The sequence below is a fragment of the Rhododendron vialii genome, chromosome 5a (genome assembly GCF_030253575.1).
Source record: "Rhododendron vialii isolate Sample 1 chromosome 5a, ASM3025357v1".
In the NCBI taxonomy this organism is placed as follows: Eukaryota; Viridiplantae; Streptophyta; class Magnoliopsida; order Ericales; family Ericaceae; genus Rhododendron; species Rhododendron vialii.
In genome coordinates, this window is record NC_080561.1 from 12,101,673 (window position 1) to 12,118,502 (window position 16,830).

At 38.2% G+C, this 16,830-nt stretch overlaps 1 protein-coding gene and 1 long non-coding RNA gene across 5 annotated transcripts; both read left to right on the top strand.

Annotated features, from left to right (window-relative positions):
• Positions 1–5,462: 5,462 nt before the first annotated feature.
• On the top strand, positions 5,463–11,605 carry LOC131328013 (uncharacterized). The gene is made up of 5 exons (XR_009200333.1): positions 5,463–5,883; positions 6,077–6,501; positions 7,813–7,880; positions 7,981–10,304; positions 11,494–11,605. It is a non-coding gene; the product is annotated as an uncharacterized LOC131328013 (long non-coding RNA).
• A 64-nt stretch (positions 11,606–11,669) lies between these two features.
• Positions 11,670–16,798, top strand: LOC131328010 (phosphoenolpyruvate carboxylase 4-like). Of its 4 annotated transcripts, XR_009200330.1 has the most exons (7): positions 11,670–13,880; positions 14,314–14,332; positions 14,385–14,428; positions 14,557–14,634; positions 14,763–14,989; positions 15,241–15,336; positions 16,740–16,798. XR_009200330.1 is itself a non-coding variant. In XM_058361134.1 (5 exons), the coding sequence occupies exons 1-5, from the start codon at positions 13,789–13,791 to the stop codon at positions 16,740–16,742; spliced, it is 384 nt and encodes a 127-aa protein (XP_058217117.1). In that variant the 5' UTR covers positions 11,670–13,788; the 3' UTR covers positions 16,743–16,798. The 4 variants fall into 4 exon arrangements, 1 of the variants encoding a protein (XP_058217117.1); XR_009200328.1 differs by having other exon boundaries at positions 14,314–14,428; XR_009200329.1 differs by lacking the exon at positions 14,557–14,634 and having other exon boundaries at positions 14,314–14,428.
• The last annotated feature ends 32 nt before the right edge of the window (positions 16,799–16,830 follow it).

Below are 16,830 nucleotides of genomic sequence, written 5' to 3' on the forward strand. Positions count from 1 at the left end.
ACAATTCAGAGAACAAGAGAATGTTTGACAAAATATTAACTTATTTACCCAAACATTGAAGATATCATCTACTTATAAACAGTCCAATTCTTGAATAAACCACGACAAAAGTGAAGTGAATTTGAAACTTTGCAATAGAAACTGCCACTCCAAGATGATTATGTAAGGTTCCAATTTGCAAATAAAATTTATCATTCATCAATAAGGAAAGATAAAAAAATTGACTCCAAACACATGCAATGATCAAAGGAAAAAGAGATCACCAATTCCTCAACCTTATTGGGTATTAAACTCTTGTCCAAACAAAGCTGTTTCCCAAACAGAATAACTTGAACATTCCTAATAAATGCTCCTTCACCTTCACCCAATTCCCCTTTCGCAATCCTCCTAATTACCCACCTTACCGCCACCATCTCCGGCTCAAACTCCCCAACCAAAATCGGAGTTTAAAATATACCTCAACAAGATATCAACAACCCGTTTAACTTCTTTATTTCTACTCCTCCCAGATTGAACAAAAATATAAAATTCTCCTCTTGTAATTTGGGGTTTAAGTACAGATTCCGATTAGGCATCAAAACCGTACTAGTGGAACTCGAGTTTGGTCAAAATCCAATTCTAATTGGGGTTTGATTGACTGTGTTTGAATTAATTCAAAGATCGTTCAATTTTGGCTTTAAAATCCGGGCTAGAGAAACTAGCTTCATGCATAACACTGCTCATACTTGAGTCATCAAGAATCGAAATTAATAACGGTTGTTGTTTGAGGCAGCCACTCCATTGGTGGGCCTAGGCCTGTTTGAAGGCAGAGAGAGAGAGGTACCTCGACTGGAGTTGTGCAGCAAGACGTGACATAGTGGAAGAGCGGAGGCGAGGCGAGGTGCTGTGGAGGAGCCGTCGTGGAATGGCGGAAGAGGTATAGAGGCGTGAGAAGATAGAGAGAATGAGAGACTGGCAAAAAAAATTTAGGGCTTTCAAATTTTTTTACAACCGGTGTAGAAGGTAACAGGAGAGAGAGGGAGGGGCTCAACGAGTGGTTGAGATTAAAAGAGGAATATCTAACGGCTCAAGGAAAATAGGGGCATGATGCCCCAATACCACATTAGGGCATCACAGCCGGACGCCTCTCTTGTGGGAGACTAGGGTTTGAGTCCCACTATGAGCGATTTGTGGGTTCAGGGTTATGGATAGTCTCTGAACCTCTGGACTAACTTACTAACTTCCTTTTCTAACTCCCAGAAACCATTGCTAGTACAATTGGTTGTCTCCTTTCCCCCTTTCGCGGAGGTCTCAGTTCGAGCTCCACGAGGGGTGGGCTTTGGGGGTATAGGGCTATCCCGAATCCCTTTGTGCTAACTCTAACACTCTACTAACCCCCGCTAATGTATATAATATTAAAAAAACACACACATCCCCATACAGACGGACATGGAGTACACATTATTCATAGATGTTGTGTCTTGGGGTCTGGGATTTAATGCATGTACAGGAGACTGAGCTAGCACAAAACACAAAAACTATTTCCACGTTCTTTTTTTAGAGTCCAGTATTTTATTTTGGTTTGTTATTTAATAAGTGTTCATTTTATAAAATTAGTGGGTATAGGTTGATACATTTTTCATTTGGCACCTAAAAGTAGATTTTATTTTAAAAAGTTAGTGAGTAAAAATGTAATGATGATGTCTTCATAAATGATAAATAGGAAAAATTATAACTTTGAAGTTGAATTTACGAAATAAGACTCTTAAAAGGAGATGGAGTGAATACTTAAATATGGAAAACAAGAAAATTTACTGGGTATCCTCTCAATTTCCTCCGTTGTTACACATTCAACTATTCAAGTATACATCAGTTAGGGTAAGTTCAAATTGATTTGTTTAGGGGTTTTTTGTCGCGGTTTTTTTTTTTCTTCTTGATCTTTAAGATTCAAGTCAAATTTTACGATTTTTTTAGATTTTTTGTCATCTTATATGATTTTTTTTCAACTTTGGTTTAGATTTTTTTACTTTTATCAATTCATCCCGTTGAGACAAAAAAAAAAAATGATGTATAATGTATAATCCGAATCTTGCAAATATTAAGAGAAAATAACCAAAATGAAAACATTTATTAAAACTAGTAAAAATGGTGACCAAAAAGCCCTATACTTTTTGACACAATTTTAAACTCAGGAAATTGTATTTGACCTTGAATTTAAATTCCTAATTCAATTTTTACCGTTGATGGTGTTGGTTTTCTTGGTCTACACGACAGCATTCTCCCTCTATCCGGCTTGCAAATTGAATTTAAATTTCTCTTCACACCCCCCTTCTCTCAGACTCTCAAACTACTCCTCTCTCTCTCTCTCTCTCTCTCTCTCTCTCTCTCTCAATGGTTTCCACCTCCACCGTCGAACCCTCACTCCAAAACCCTCTCTCTCTCAATAGTCCAAAACCCTCACTCGCCCCTGCCCTTCACCTCGCATCTTCATTCCGATCCAACTCACCGCCCCCATGCCTCCTCGAAACCCACCACAGTTCGAGCGGCCCTCAAGGTTAATTCGTCGTCGTAGAGGAGTATTACCGCCCTCAAGGAGTCTGTCGGCTTCATCCGCGAGAAATTGTCAGTGGCGCGATCAGTTCGACGAGCTGTCGCCGGTGTCCAACCGTGACAATTGAAGAATAGAAGCGAAACTCAATCGGACGAGCTCGAGCGCTTAGAGGGCTCTCGAGGGACTCATATTCATCAGCAAAACGACGGAAAAGGCCTTCCTAGATTGAGGGCAATCGCCGAGTTCGTCGATCAGAAAATTACAGTGGAGAGAGAGAGAGAGCGAGGGAGAGGGACAGGGAGAGAGAGGGGCGTGAATGGAGGATCCCTATTGGAGATACGGTGCTTCTGCAGACAGAGGTTCTAATTCTTTTGCCCTAACCCTAACTCCTATCTCCCGCACAAATTTTTAATATTCGGAAATATTTCAATGTCACGTCTGATTCAGATAAAGCTTAACAATGACTCTATATTCTGGTTCATCGTTTGTTCGTTCACGGTTTATAGGCACGTTTGAACTCGGACCAGGAAATCTTTACTTTATTCCAGTGGTGTATATAGTGTTACGTGGACAGGAAGTGGTGATATTTTGAAGAACTTGTAGAAATTTTTACTTAGGTTACTTTTGAAGGCTTGGGGGACTGCGGCTCCCGCTCGCCGTCACCTCTGTCCGCCCTGCGATTGTATATAGTATAAATGTATATTGACGAAGAAGAAACAGAGAATGAGGGCAATACTTTGCCACAAGCATGATTGGGGTTTCAAATTGGCGGCCCTGGAGTAAAGTTGGATATGATGTGAAAGGATTCAGTATGCTTGTGCTACAATATCATGGCAGAGGCTTAAGCCCTCTGTTATATGTCCGTGTGTATTTACTCTCTCTCTCTCCAGGAGGCTTAAATGGGTACAGGTGGTAATATTTTTACTCAAGAGGGAAGGAACGTTGATACTTAAGGAACGTTGATACTTATCACACAAATAAGGGGAACGAAGCACGATAGGCAACTTAAAGCTTCTACTTGGAAACAATCACGATAAAGCTTTTTATTCAACTCTGCCTGTTTGAATTGGACATCAGACTAGGGATTCAAAAACTTCTTTCCCGTCTTCAAAATTAAATTTCCTTCGCATGAAAGGAGAAATTGAATTGGGTCTCTAAGGCCTGCCCTCCCTCCCTGATGCCATTTGGCTTTGATTTGAGAACATGGTTTCACAGCAAAACAGGTATTGGGGGGCAACTGTTTCAGTGGTATTCTGAGAGCAGCCACTTTGTGCATAATGCCAAAGGTTAGGTTTGTCTCCAATCTTCCCCCGCCCATACCCCCAATGATTGGGGACTACATGGTTTTGTTGTTGTTGTGATGAAAGGAGAGTTGAAGCAACTGGAAGAAAAGGGGGAAAAAAGAAACTCTGATGGTATGAAAACCTGTGGTACCTACACGAAAGAGGAAAAGGGAAAAATATTTGTTTGGATCTGTTGTTGTGTGGTTTTGAGTTATGGCCGACGAACAACCTTTTCCTTTCCAACTTGAGCTAGTTATGTGAAGTTGAATTTAAAAAGAGTTCTTGATAAATGACTTATTGCATTTGGCATGTCATGTAATGGTCCTGTACTCCTGTTATATTAGAAAATCCCTAACCTGATATGAATATAGCCAGTTGCCCATGTTTCAATCTGCCTGCTCCTGGATTTTGGTTACCGTCTTCTTTGTCAAGCTGTAACCACAAGTATACCTCTTTACTGTGTGCTTTTTGCTCTTTTTCTGGCTGTAGCAGATAAATAATGTATTGACCACTCCTGGATTGTTTCGGACACGGTCATCATATGGCCATAAGATTTATAATCATCCCTAACTGGTCAGTTGGGTTAATATTAAAGCTCATCAAATGGTCTAAAAATTTCATGTCATCAGTGATTATTTGTTGTAACTGTTACCTGGAGAAGAAGTGACGTGTTTGGCTGGCATTATTTCCCAATCTTGTGCTCTTTTTGAATCTAAAGTCTATCTAACGTTAACTTAGTCAGCATCCTAACTTAAAATGCTTCTTGTACGGGGACCTAGATTCTTCACCACTAAATGTGCATATAATGCTGTGCTGGTGAGTTGTGTCAAGTTCTATAAGACGGTCAACAGCTAAACTGCTTCTGGTCAGTATGTGCAAGTCAGGAGGTTGCCTTGGTGAAGGTTGTTTATAACCAATACGCTTCATAATCAGAAGTAATTAGTTTGGACATATATTTAAGGAAATCATACTTAGCTAACATTTATTTTCTGCTTTTGCCTGAGGGAATTGGAAAATGTTTGCATCGGTCGGGATGGTTGTGCCAAGTGCCAACTCTAGTTGTTTTGGTTTCCAGCAGTCTATAATCTGTCTATCTGTCCTGTCATCGCGGGTTAATCTTTTTCGTTTTTTGTAACGCTGTCATCACAGTTACTCTTGAACATGCAATTAATCAATTGTTTTGGTATCGTGTCCTTATTTGGTTTAGTTATTTTTTTAATTTCAAACTTTTAGGTGAAGAATTTATTAACCATCCATCCAGAAGACGAACACCATGAGAGGAGGTGGTATTAGCTAGTCCCCTCCTCTCGGGATTATCTACCTCGTACAGTAGTCAGAAATAATTTTCTCCCTTTATCTCACTGTAACCAAACATACTATAACTGATCAACTAGTACGTATGCTTTCATTTATTATTCAGTGGACCCCACATGTTCTCTTCTAAATTCATAATTCTTTTTTTCCAATCCTCCCCTAAATAATTGTCTTATTATTCTTGTGGTGTGTGTTACATGGACCAGGAATAGGTGTTGGGCACGGTAACATGTCTAAGCATTCAATTCATCTCAATCATGTTTCCAAGTACATCGAATACATGCCAAACTCTCCATATTTTTTTATCTTCTTAGTTCTATGTTATGAAAGACGAAATAAAGCATTTCACACATACTTTGAGAGTTCTGTGTCTTGATTCATATGCATGTTTTGGTGCATGAATGTCTGATGCATGTACCGGTAGGCATCCCGTACCTGTAGCAAAGTGTTGAGATGCTGATGTGGATAGGAGTCTATGTGAAATAGGTTGGGATTTGCAATAGTATGCTCTGTTGTTCTAGTAGATGTAATTTCTCATTAGAGTCAAAGTCCTTCGATTAAGTGTTAATATTTGGGTTTTGCTATTTGTTCTGATGCCATGGTGGCTTAATGAGAACTTTTGATTTGCATCTCAACTCAAAGTTTCCTTTTGGCTTTTATTGTACAGGCTAGTTATTATCTTGAAAAAGCGGACTCTGTTTTTGTGGCAGCTCACACATCTGCGTTGCAAAGTACACATTTGATTTGGCATCAAAAGTATGAGTTCTCTGTCTATATTGTCACCATTTGGTCATGTCTTTCTGTTTTCATATGAAGCCTTTGAAGCATACTCATTTCTAATTTTCTGAATTAATGGTCTCCATATGCCAGTTACTTTGTATTCAAGCCTGTTGTTTATTGTTATGGTGCTTTTGTGCTGAGACTTTGAAAGTAATGCTTATGTTTGCAGCACTGTACAAGAGTTGTGTATACTGCTTCGATCAAAACCATTAGCAACAAAAAAATACAGGGATTTTTGTGGGAAATTTGACGTTGGCCTTCTCACTTGGGATGTAAGCTTGAGGCCAGAGGCTTATTATCTCATCATGACCACTGAGATACTGCGGTCAATGCTTTATAGGGATGCTGACATCATACGTGACTTTGAATGGGTAAAGGGTTCCTTTTCTTTTGGATTATGATTGCCCTTACTGTTGGTTTCCTTCTTTCATTACCTTTACAGCTCTTATTTTCCTTGTTAGGGATTTCTAAGATATTTTTGGTTACTTTTCCATGCATGGCAAGTTATATTTGATCAAGAGGATTATGTTAATGATGTGGAAAGGGGTGTTGTTTGGGAAGAAGTTATTATCATGCTTCCAAGGCATATCCACGGTAAGGGCTTATTGATGTGTCTTTTATACTATATATAAAAGCACGGAGGAAGCAACTGGTGGTTGCTTTTGTCCTATCTCCTCGCAACCCACTTCACACATGAAATTCCCAAATTGGCCTCTAGAAACGTGGCTTTCAATGTCCAATGCAAATGATGGGGATGGAAATCGTAACTGACATTCAATCAGTTGTGTGACTTATGTACTTCACGCAGATGTGGGATTGCATCCTACATTCTAATTAGTGCTTATGAATACTTGTTGATCTTGCCTTTTCAATGTACGACTAACATATCCATATCTCTCTTTGTGTTTTGGTTGGAAAGTTTATTATTATAATAAAACACCACCTGATTTTGAGTATTAGGGATTCATTTCACTGGTTGTTTCACGTCCTAATTGTATTCAAATGCGAACACCATGTGTACATGTAAGAATCATGTCTATAAATAGTGGAACCTACTATACAAAAAGGATCACACAAGAGGTGAAGTGATTTGGTGAACTGTTTGGGGGTTATAAAGCAGCCCGTAAAGTATCAATTGGAGTCAATCAACTCAGTAGTTTTTTGGTTCCTTCGGTCTGTTATTTTGAAGACTTTGACGACATTGTTTCCCAAAGATTTAAGGCATAATACTCACTCCGTTTGGTTTAACATTTTGAGAGTTACTTTTAACTCTCGACACAGTTTCCAATAAATCTCTCTCTCTATCTCTCTCCACTCATTACCGTGCGGGACTCCCATTTTCCGATCGAATTGGGACGATCCGAGCCGCTCAAAGTGATCAGAACGTGATTTTAAGGGTACCCGCGAGAAATCAGCAAAAAAAATGATCGGGAAGGGCTTGATCCGAGCAGTTTTTTATTGAACGGTTCAGCAAAAAACTGCTCGGATCAAGCCCTTCCCGATCACTTTTTTTGCTGATTTCTCGCGGGTACCCTTAAAATCACGTTCTGAACACATTGAACGGCTCGGATCGTCGCAATTCGACCGGGAAAGGGGAGGTCCGCACGGTAGACTGGTAAGGGATCCCTCACTGGATCCGTGGTGTGTGTGTGTGTGTGTGTGTGTGTGTGTGTGTGTGTATATATATATATATGGTTATCTTTTGAAGTTTCACATAATGCATTTCCTGCATTATGTGATTTCTTTATTTCTTTATTATGTGATGGGTAATAATAAGTTTTACTGCCCCCTCACGATTTATTTTGTGCTTGCATGTGACTGATATAATAGGAGTACTTTCCTTGCCATTTTTTCAGTTACCAACACAAGTATATGCTAGTAATAGTCTCACAATCATCTTGGCAGGTACCAAATACGATTGAATTTGCTGAATGGATTGGTTGAACGAAACAAAAGAAAATTCGTGTAACCGGGTAATGGAGCTTGCTGTGGTAATTAAAGTTCAATTCGTGTAACCGGGTAATGTAGCTTGCTGTGGTAGTTAAAGTTCTGTTCTTATTCTCTCTTATGTAGGTCCATCTGATGGATTTATCTTCGCTTTGATCCTAGTGTTGAATTTATTAGTATGTAACAATGAGTAGGGATGGGATTGTGCTTTTATTTTTGTTACATTTTCAGAATTAGCTTTATACCATTTTTTGGTTCATGATGAGGTTCATTGGGGAAACTGATGAGAGAATATTACTTCAGTTTTGAGCCACAAAACTTCTTGACTTTCAGTCAAATGTATTGGAAATCCGCTTCTATGAGAAAAAAGGCATTCTCCTTAGACTTCTTGATCGTCCTATAGTTATTATAGTTTTCGTACTTGTTGGTACTTGAGGCTTTCTCCTTAGATATGATTGAACTATCAAGTATCTCAGTTTATTCTCTATAGTATATGCATGTACTACCTGACCAAATGTTATGATTTCTTGTCTGCATTTGTTCCTGTTTACAGCTACTTGTTTTAACTGAAAGAATCTAACTTGTTGAATGATTGAGCTTTAGTCTTTAGTATCTAGCTCTTACATGTAAGCTGCTGTAGCTTTGACTTTATTATAGGCAACCTTACGAATTGCAGCTATGGCTGGAACAAATGAGTTTCAGCAAAATATATTTCTTGGTCTCAGAAAGACTGGATAATACTAAAGATAGGCAGATAGAGGGAACAAACGGTAGGAAGGAAACAAGCCATTGGAATGCAAAGGGCTTCCCTATGTTTAAATTATGAATTTGTCTCATTCATGAGTATGGATCCTCTCATACCGTTTTTGGAATAATACAAACCAATCTTAATTGGTGAACCACTAAACTCATTGATATGGGCTGTGCCTCCCATCATTTCCCAAAACAGCCGTACCCTCTCTCATATGGGAAATAGCCTCCGGCCGAAATGATCATGTATTGGCCGACAATATTTACTGCAATCAGTGAATTTTTTTTGTGCAATTATCCTAATTAGTTTTACTCATGGGCTTAGTTCCCTTTTCTTGAATTTGAGTACAAGTAGGTATATGGTTAGGATCTTAGGATGAAATAAAGGGTTGGATGCTTTGCTACCTAGTTTGAATTTGCACCCTCTCACCCTCTCTGTGTGTGTGTGTGTGTGTCAAACACCCTTCCTGTGGTCTGCACAATTCTCAACCAAGTATGTTTTGGCAGTTAATTCTAATTTGCTCATTTCTGGTTTGCTATAAAAGTGTCTTACTTATGAATTCTGCAATTAGCCTTCTGCTTTCTTTTTGTTCATTTTCATGTTTCCTTTTTCATCTTCACACAATTATAGTTCAGCACACTACAATGTCCATTTGCTTGCTTTTGACTTTCAACTTCAAAGGCTGTTATTTCTAGGCATCTAGGTGACGCGAGTAGCCAAAAAGCCCAATAAAGAAGATTCTGAGATCAGTGGAAAAGCAGCAAAATCTAGCGTGATGGAAGCTGGTTTGGAACCTGAGAAGCCAAATAGTGCAACTCCAGTAGTCAGTGTTCATGAAAAGAAATGGACTGTTGGTAGTATTCTGCTGGATGCAGTCTCTATGAGTGTTGGAAAGGTAAATACGAATATTATCATTTCTATTTAACTGGCTAGCGCTGAAATAGAACCTCTAACTGTCACCTTGGCTCTTAAGGGAGCTTTCAACAACAATCATGACTTAGGCAAGCTTAGCAAGTTAGCAACATTACTAACAAATGAGTTACAAAAATAGTTTTGCATTATTTGATTCATAGGAATGAAGGCGGATTGGAATAGTTTTTTTCTTGGAATGAGCATTCCAACATTTGGTTGCTAATCAATGATCAAGCTATTCTAATCTTCTAAATGGAGGGGATGATCCGATTCTTTTGTATAGTTATTAGTTATCAATCAATACTCTTGTAATAAAAGAACGTAGGATGGCAAGCCAAGTCATGTGGTGGAATTACGTTTTTGCCCTTTCAAGTTTGGCATGTGTTTTGTTTTTCCCTTCGTTTGGTTGTCCAAAATTTGCTCCTAGACTGCCCTTGCTTCGGCGATGAATCGAGAGCGAAGAAACTTTTGCTTCGTTGTCCGGATTTTGCTCCCAGACTGTCCTTCCTTTGGCGATCGATCGAGAGTGAAAGGAACGAGTTCTTGATTCTCCGGATTTCACTCATCTAATTTCTACTCTTTTTGGATTTCACTCGTCTAATTTGTACTTCTTAGGCGCTTGAGTTCCTTATTTTACTGAAGAATCTGTACTATGTCAAGCTCAAGACACTGTTTTTGCGGCTGTTGCCGTCCTTCAAAGTAGAGCCGGGATTTTTAATTGCTTCATCATTCATTTGTTGCTTGACTAGATTGGTTAGGCTACAACAAAGAAGATGAGTGAGCAGAGGTAAATTTTTGTTGCCTTTGTTCTTTTCCCATCTTTGAGAAATTTCTTCATCATTCATTTATGAGTCTAATGATTTTGGAGGGAAATTGAGGTATTGTAGGTTCCTTTATTGTGTTGTATTGTTTTTTGTCTGTTGATAACTGCTGAGTCCAGTATTCAGTTTAATATGGTCACCGAGAAAATTTGGAGTTTCTACGTCTTTTATTAGTGGAATCGAGAGAGTATGTTTGAATTAGGAATTACGCTATGGAGGACACTATAACTGTTTAGTATGCTTTTGTTGTAGCGTCATCGTTTCGAAACAATCATAACGTGGGAATAAGTATTTCTTGATGGTGGGATAGTTTGATACTTGGAAAAGGAAACTTGAGAAGTGAACATCCACACATGCTGTAAAATGTAAAGGGATGCCTTTATTTTATGCTCTTTAGGAATATCAGCGCGATAGGCATTACTGATAAATATTTAGCAGCTCTACTGCCCATGAGGTCTGTAAAATCATTAAAAAAAAGTCAATCGTTACATATTGCAATTAAAATAGATGACTACACAGAAATTGCTACAAAAAAAATCGCTATAACACCTGTCAATCAACCGAACACTGTTCTTCAACCAGGTTAGGAGCTTCGTCATACTAAAACCAGCTTTCCCATGGTACCATTCAGACTGAAGAGTCCTCCCATACTTCTCATAGTACAACATGGGAAGCGACGCGATTGAAACAGGGTTCCCTCTTCTTGATTTCAACAGCTCAGAAATCCCATATTCCAACTTTCAAGCGACCGAGGTGAAAACACCTGGTCTTCACTATCAAATTCATTTGAACGAGGACTAAACATCTGGGAGAAGCTATCCGGAAAAGGGTTCCCCTGAAAGTACCTACAATTACTTCCATGCTTGCAAAACCCCTTATTAAAATAGTGACGAACTTTAATTTGGAATTCGGTTGGAGACTGATGTCTTCTTGAGAATGTAGCTTCTGGGTTGTAAAAGTCGCTTGCAAATGATTGATTTCCTAAATCAAATGGCTCGAACTGATCCTCCAATTTCATGAAATGAGTTCAATTTTTGAGCCTAAAATCTCCAGGAACTGAATTATAATAAGCAATGGGTACAAAATGTGGATTATGTATGGACTCCGGATTTACATGGGATTCCCAGTAGTGATTTGGTAACCTCAATGTTGTAGGGGATGAAACTGGTGCGAAACGCATAAATGGGAGATCTGAACCAGGAACCGGGCTCATTGGGATGGAAATAGTCAGTTTCTAGTTTTTCACACAACCAACAAAGGGGGTATATCAGTTTCCTCTTTTGTCCTTTTTGAATCCAGTAGTGATTTGGTAACCTCAATGTTGTAGGGGATGAAACTGGTGCGAAACGCATAAATGGAAGATCTGAACCAGGAACCGGGCTCATTGGGATGGAAATAGTCAGTTTCTAGTTTTTCACACAACCAACAAAGTGGGTATATCAGTTTCCTCTTTTGTCCTTTTTGAATCCAAATGCCTTGAAGTTTTATCACAGTCCACGTTAGTTAAATTAATTTTGCAATACACTGGGTATTACTTGTTTAACCACTTTATTAATATATGAGTCAGTAATAAAGGTTGAGAGATGGGAATCCCATATATTTTATCACCAATATCTTATGTTCGGATATTAATACATCACTTTGGGTTTGATATACTGTTGACCTTAGATCTATTTTTTCATGTCAGCGTACTATTCTATAGGCATGATTCTCTATGTTTGCCTAGAATTGTTGATAACTTATTTCCCATTGTTTTTTTTTTTTTTTGTTTAACAGTGCAGAGCACGGTAGATTTGCAGTGGACAATAGCCATAAGTATATGAAGTATATTGAAATACGAGTAACCATATAAGTTCGATGAATCAACTTGTAGTGGTGTGAGAGGAGGGTGCCTTAGTGTTTGTGTGCAAATGTTATTGTGTTTATGTTGCCTGGAGGAGATAGATCACGTTTGTTGGTGTTTAGCTAAGTATTGACATTGTATCTCCTAAGAACTATAGATTGCTAGACTTGCACTTATGTAGATGCCATGACATTCTACTTTTCCATCTTCAGTTCATGCTCATTATAGTCAAATTTTTTTGCTGAGTTGCATTTAAAATTGAAGCATTTGGTGGTTGGATCAAATGCAATTTTGTAAATTAACATTGTCATCGTGTTTTAGTATACCTGGGTTTTTGCAACTTAGTTCCCTTTTCTCATCAAATTGCATGCTTTTCTACTTAATGATGGTATCTGCATTCACTCAGCAGCCCATAAACCAGAACTTGTTCTATCTTATACTATTGCGGGGGATTGTGGAAGAGTTGATCTCATATGAATCTATCAGGAAAAAAGGTCATGATCTGTGGTGGGCCTTTTTCTCAAGATGTTTTGCTTGAGAATTGAGATTACCAATGGCTTTGTTCTCATTAATATCCAATGGAAGATTACAATTTGACTGGACACAAACACACACACAGGTTGTAGATTCAGTTACTATAATTGGACTGAAGTTGTGAATTATGTTCTGTTGTTTAAACCTGTCCAGACTCCGGATAGTGTTAACGGGGTTGTTGAATAAACATGCTTTATTTTGTGATTAGTCCTCTAAAAGTCCAACCTAGGTTAGCCTTCGTATATTCAATGACAAATTGACAATATTCAGTTTAATGATTTGACAGCCGTTAAACATCATGTGATGTTTAATTTAACTGATAGGAATTAATCATGTAACCAATTAGATGAATCTCATTCACCATGAACTTGTTTATTGTAAGGCTGCACGCCCATATTTGAAATCCTGAATTTGTTCCTCTATGTATGCCTTGATTTGAAGAAATGAGAGAAATTTTGTAATCATGACTATGCTTTCTTCTTTTTGTCTGAGGTTTCTTCATATCTTAATTAGGCTTTCTTCGCTACAATAACTTTTGAGTCTGGCTGTGTACACTTTACACCGGCTTTTGCATATGCATACTATAGTTGCTAAGGGCATCTCCAATCCACCTCTATTGCTTCAAAACAGAGGATGGATGTGACACATTGAGGGGATATTTTGTAATTTATTCCCTTTTTTTCTTCACTTTTTGTACTTTTTGAGTGAATCTTTGAGGGACCCACCGTCCTTTTTAGAGTTTGATCCTCCAAAAATAATTTTGGTCCTCTATTTTTATAGGACCAAAAGTAAATTTGGAGTACAAAATCCCTCCAAACTCTAAAAAGGACGATAAGTCCCTTAAAGATTCTCCCAAAAAGTACAAAAAGTGAAGAAAAAAGAGAATAAATTACAAAATATTCCCTCATTGTATCACATCCATCCTCTATTTCGGAGGAATAGAGGTGGATTGGAGATGCCCTAAGAGAAACATTTTGAGGGGGTGTTTTCTGTGGGTGCAAAGCGCGCGTAACATGAGGCTGGCAGGGATAGAGGATGCAGGAGAGGTGCTTGAAGAGCAACTTACATAAAAAATGTCCAAAATGACATTGGAGGAGGCCCTGACGCTTGCTCGAGCATTCAGTCATTATCTCAATTTGGTGGGTATTGCTAAGACGCATCATAGGTAACCTGAACTCACATGGTTTGACATGTCACTAACCCCACATATTCTCACATTCCGTATTCCACTTTGCTGGAGATGTCGGGACATACTTAATCCACCTATGGTACATTATTTCTTGCAAGTTCTGTTGATCTCATATTTTTTAATAGTTCCCATGCTGAATTCAACTATCCTGTATTCCGCATAATATTAAATTGGCACTTACAATTCTAATTTTTCTCTACAAGTCGCAGATTGACGGTGTAAATCGTATGCTTTAGTGAAAAAGATCTATCTGGTTTTTTATTGATTTTCAGCATTTTCATGAATAGCTGAATAACTTCGAGAAGAGAACTTGAAATTCCTGATTTGATTTCGATGATGTTTAGATCCATGAACTATGCATAGGAAACTTTTCAAAAATTTTGAGCCTCATAATGTTCCTTTCATGCAGACTACATAAGACGCGGAATGTGGCACATCTATCAAAATCATGTGATGACATTTTCAGCCAGCTGATCCAAGGTGGAGTTTCTCTGGAGAAGCTCTATGATACTGTCTGCAACCAAGTCTCATATTGTTGTTTCTTTTAGTCCTAATCTTCTTCCATTTGAGTGTCACACTTTTAGTTTTGGTATATGGATTAGCTGCTCAATCTCCTCTGTTGTATTAGTAATTTGGTTTCTTTTTTATGCAGGAGGTTGAGATTGTTCTGACTGCACATTCCACACAAATCAATAGACGTACCTTACAGTACAAACACATTAGAATTGCAGTAAGTTTACATAAATTTTTTTTTTCCCGGAATGCACTGGTTGTTTTCTTGGAATGGTCAGGTACCATGATACTGAATATTTATGTCAGTTCTTTGGGTTTGATTGTGAAGCTGGTTTTTCCATGCAGCATCTCTTGGAGTTTAATGATCGAACTGAGGCCATCAAGATTGAAATAAGCTGATAGAAGATCTGGTCTTAATATTTTACTAATATTACCTTCTATTATTATGCTTTTGAATGCTTCAAAAGGCGAATAATTTTTCGGGGTATTGTAACTGAGAGAGATAACGTCAATATGGCAAACAGATGAATTAAGACGCCACAAGCCTACACTAGTAGATGAAGCTAAGGACAGTAGGCTACTTGAAATTTCAGTTGTTCTACAACTTTCCTGCATTTGTTTTCCCTGAAAATAACATGTACCTCAGGCTTAAACATTGTGGAGCAGTAGCTATGGAAAGCTGTACTGCACTATTTACGTTGTGTTAGTAGTGCTCTGAAGAATGTTGGTTTTTGATCTTTACTTATGAGATCCCTCATGCAATCATGCATTTATGCTTCTCTCATTCCATGATTTTTGCTTTTTCCTGAATTTGTTTCCTCAGCATACTGGGAGGCCACTTCCGTTGACTTGCACGCCTATTAAATTTGGAGCTTGGATGGGAGGTGATAGAGATGAAAATCCAAATGTCACAGCAAAGGTGAGGTTTCTAGAATTTTGAATCAACCTTTACGAACTGAAATTCCCTCGAGTTTTACAGAAAAAAAAAAATGCTGTAGTAGTCATTCCACGAATGTAAAATTGTGCACTTCATTATAGCATTTTCCAACAATTGTATTTCACAAATATTATTAGGGCACATGTGACTCATGGACCAGCAAAATTTTGTTCTACAGAAGCCATTCTTTTTGGCACTAACATGTAGGTGTATGTGGAACATATGGATACATAGAAATGAAATAAACAAGCCAGCAAAAGATTTTGGATGTGACCAAAATTCTGGAAATATACGAATGACTGAATGAATGTAGGAGCTCAGGCACTTCTTTGGGAACAGTTAAATGGGGCTCCTTCCTGTTCCTGCTCATGTTTTCTGACACACCCCTTAACCCCAAGTCCCCAACACAAAAGGGAAGTGAAGTAGATAAAAAGAGAGAGGAAATAATAGAGGCCTGATTTCTGCATCTCAATATGTTGTAGCAACTGGTTTAAATTGCTTGTATTATTCTCTTTTATTGTCTTCTCGATCTCCAGAATTGCTATTCTTTTATCTCCAAATCATCTTACTACTGCTTTTGGATGTGGTCCTACTTATAACTGTTTAAGAAGTAGGTTGTCTAAACCCTTCAGATGTGCTAAGCTCTGATTTTTCTAGATTATTGGTTTTTCTTTGTTTACATATCTTAAAGATCATGTCTTCTTGTATGTCTCCAATGACCTTTTGTTCAACGTTAAGGCAACTTCCCAGTCCACTTACCCTGCTATTTGAAATGAAGCTTCACTCAATGGAAAGGGAACTTCACAAACATGGTGGTTGCATTGCTTATGGATGTTGATTTGATCCAAGCCATACTAATTTAGTGCAACCAACCATACTGGAAGTGGTGCCACTGGATTCTGCAATTCCAAGGGTTTTGGAGATCAATATGGCTCTAATTTAGTGCTATGGTATTGCCAATTCAGTGCTATGTTCATTGCAAGGAGGGGATATTTGATGGGGATCTATCTGACTTTTTGGATGGAAAATGGTTTATCGGGATAATGCTTCTTTCAATCCCTTATTGGATATATTTTTCTTGTTTTTCCTTTTCTTCTCCGGTCCTCCCTTTGATTCAAGATTTCATTGTGTCTAGAGTTAGTTGTCTCGATGTACCCTATGTCGAGTTTTAATAAAAAAAAATTTGCCGATAAAAAAAAGAGTACCAGAGTCGCAAAACACAAAAGGTGTGCCAAAACACTTCCCAATACCAATTCAACCAATGAGCACACTGAAACGTGCGAAGCACGAGCATTAGACTAGTAATAGAAAAGAAAGGAAGAATAGGCAGTACAGGTCATATAAATCTCTGTTCTTCCTCTCATTTCCTCTCTTTGCGTGTGCAGTAGAACCAGTGAAATTGGAGCGCCTTAAGCCTCTCATCTTACTTATATGGATCTTTATATGCAATTTCAAAACCCTAATTTCTGTTGCTTT

Coding starts and splice junctions, on each gene's coding strand:
- LOC131328010 (XM_058361134.1), top strand. CDS start 13,789: ATGTCCAAAATGACATTGGAGGAGGCCCTGACGCTTGCTCGAGCATTC. Junction 13,881..14,313: donor ATTGCTAAGACGCATCATAG/GTAACCTGAACT, acceptor CCTTTCATGCAG/ACTACATAAGACGCGGAATG. Junction 14,429..14,556: donor ATGATACTGTCTGCAACCAA/GTCTCATATTGT, acceptor TTTTTTATGCAG/GAGGTTGAGATTGTTCTGAC.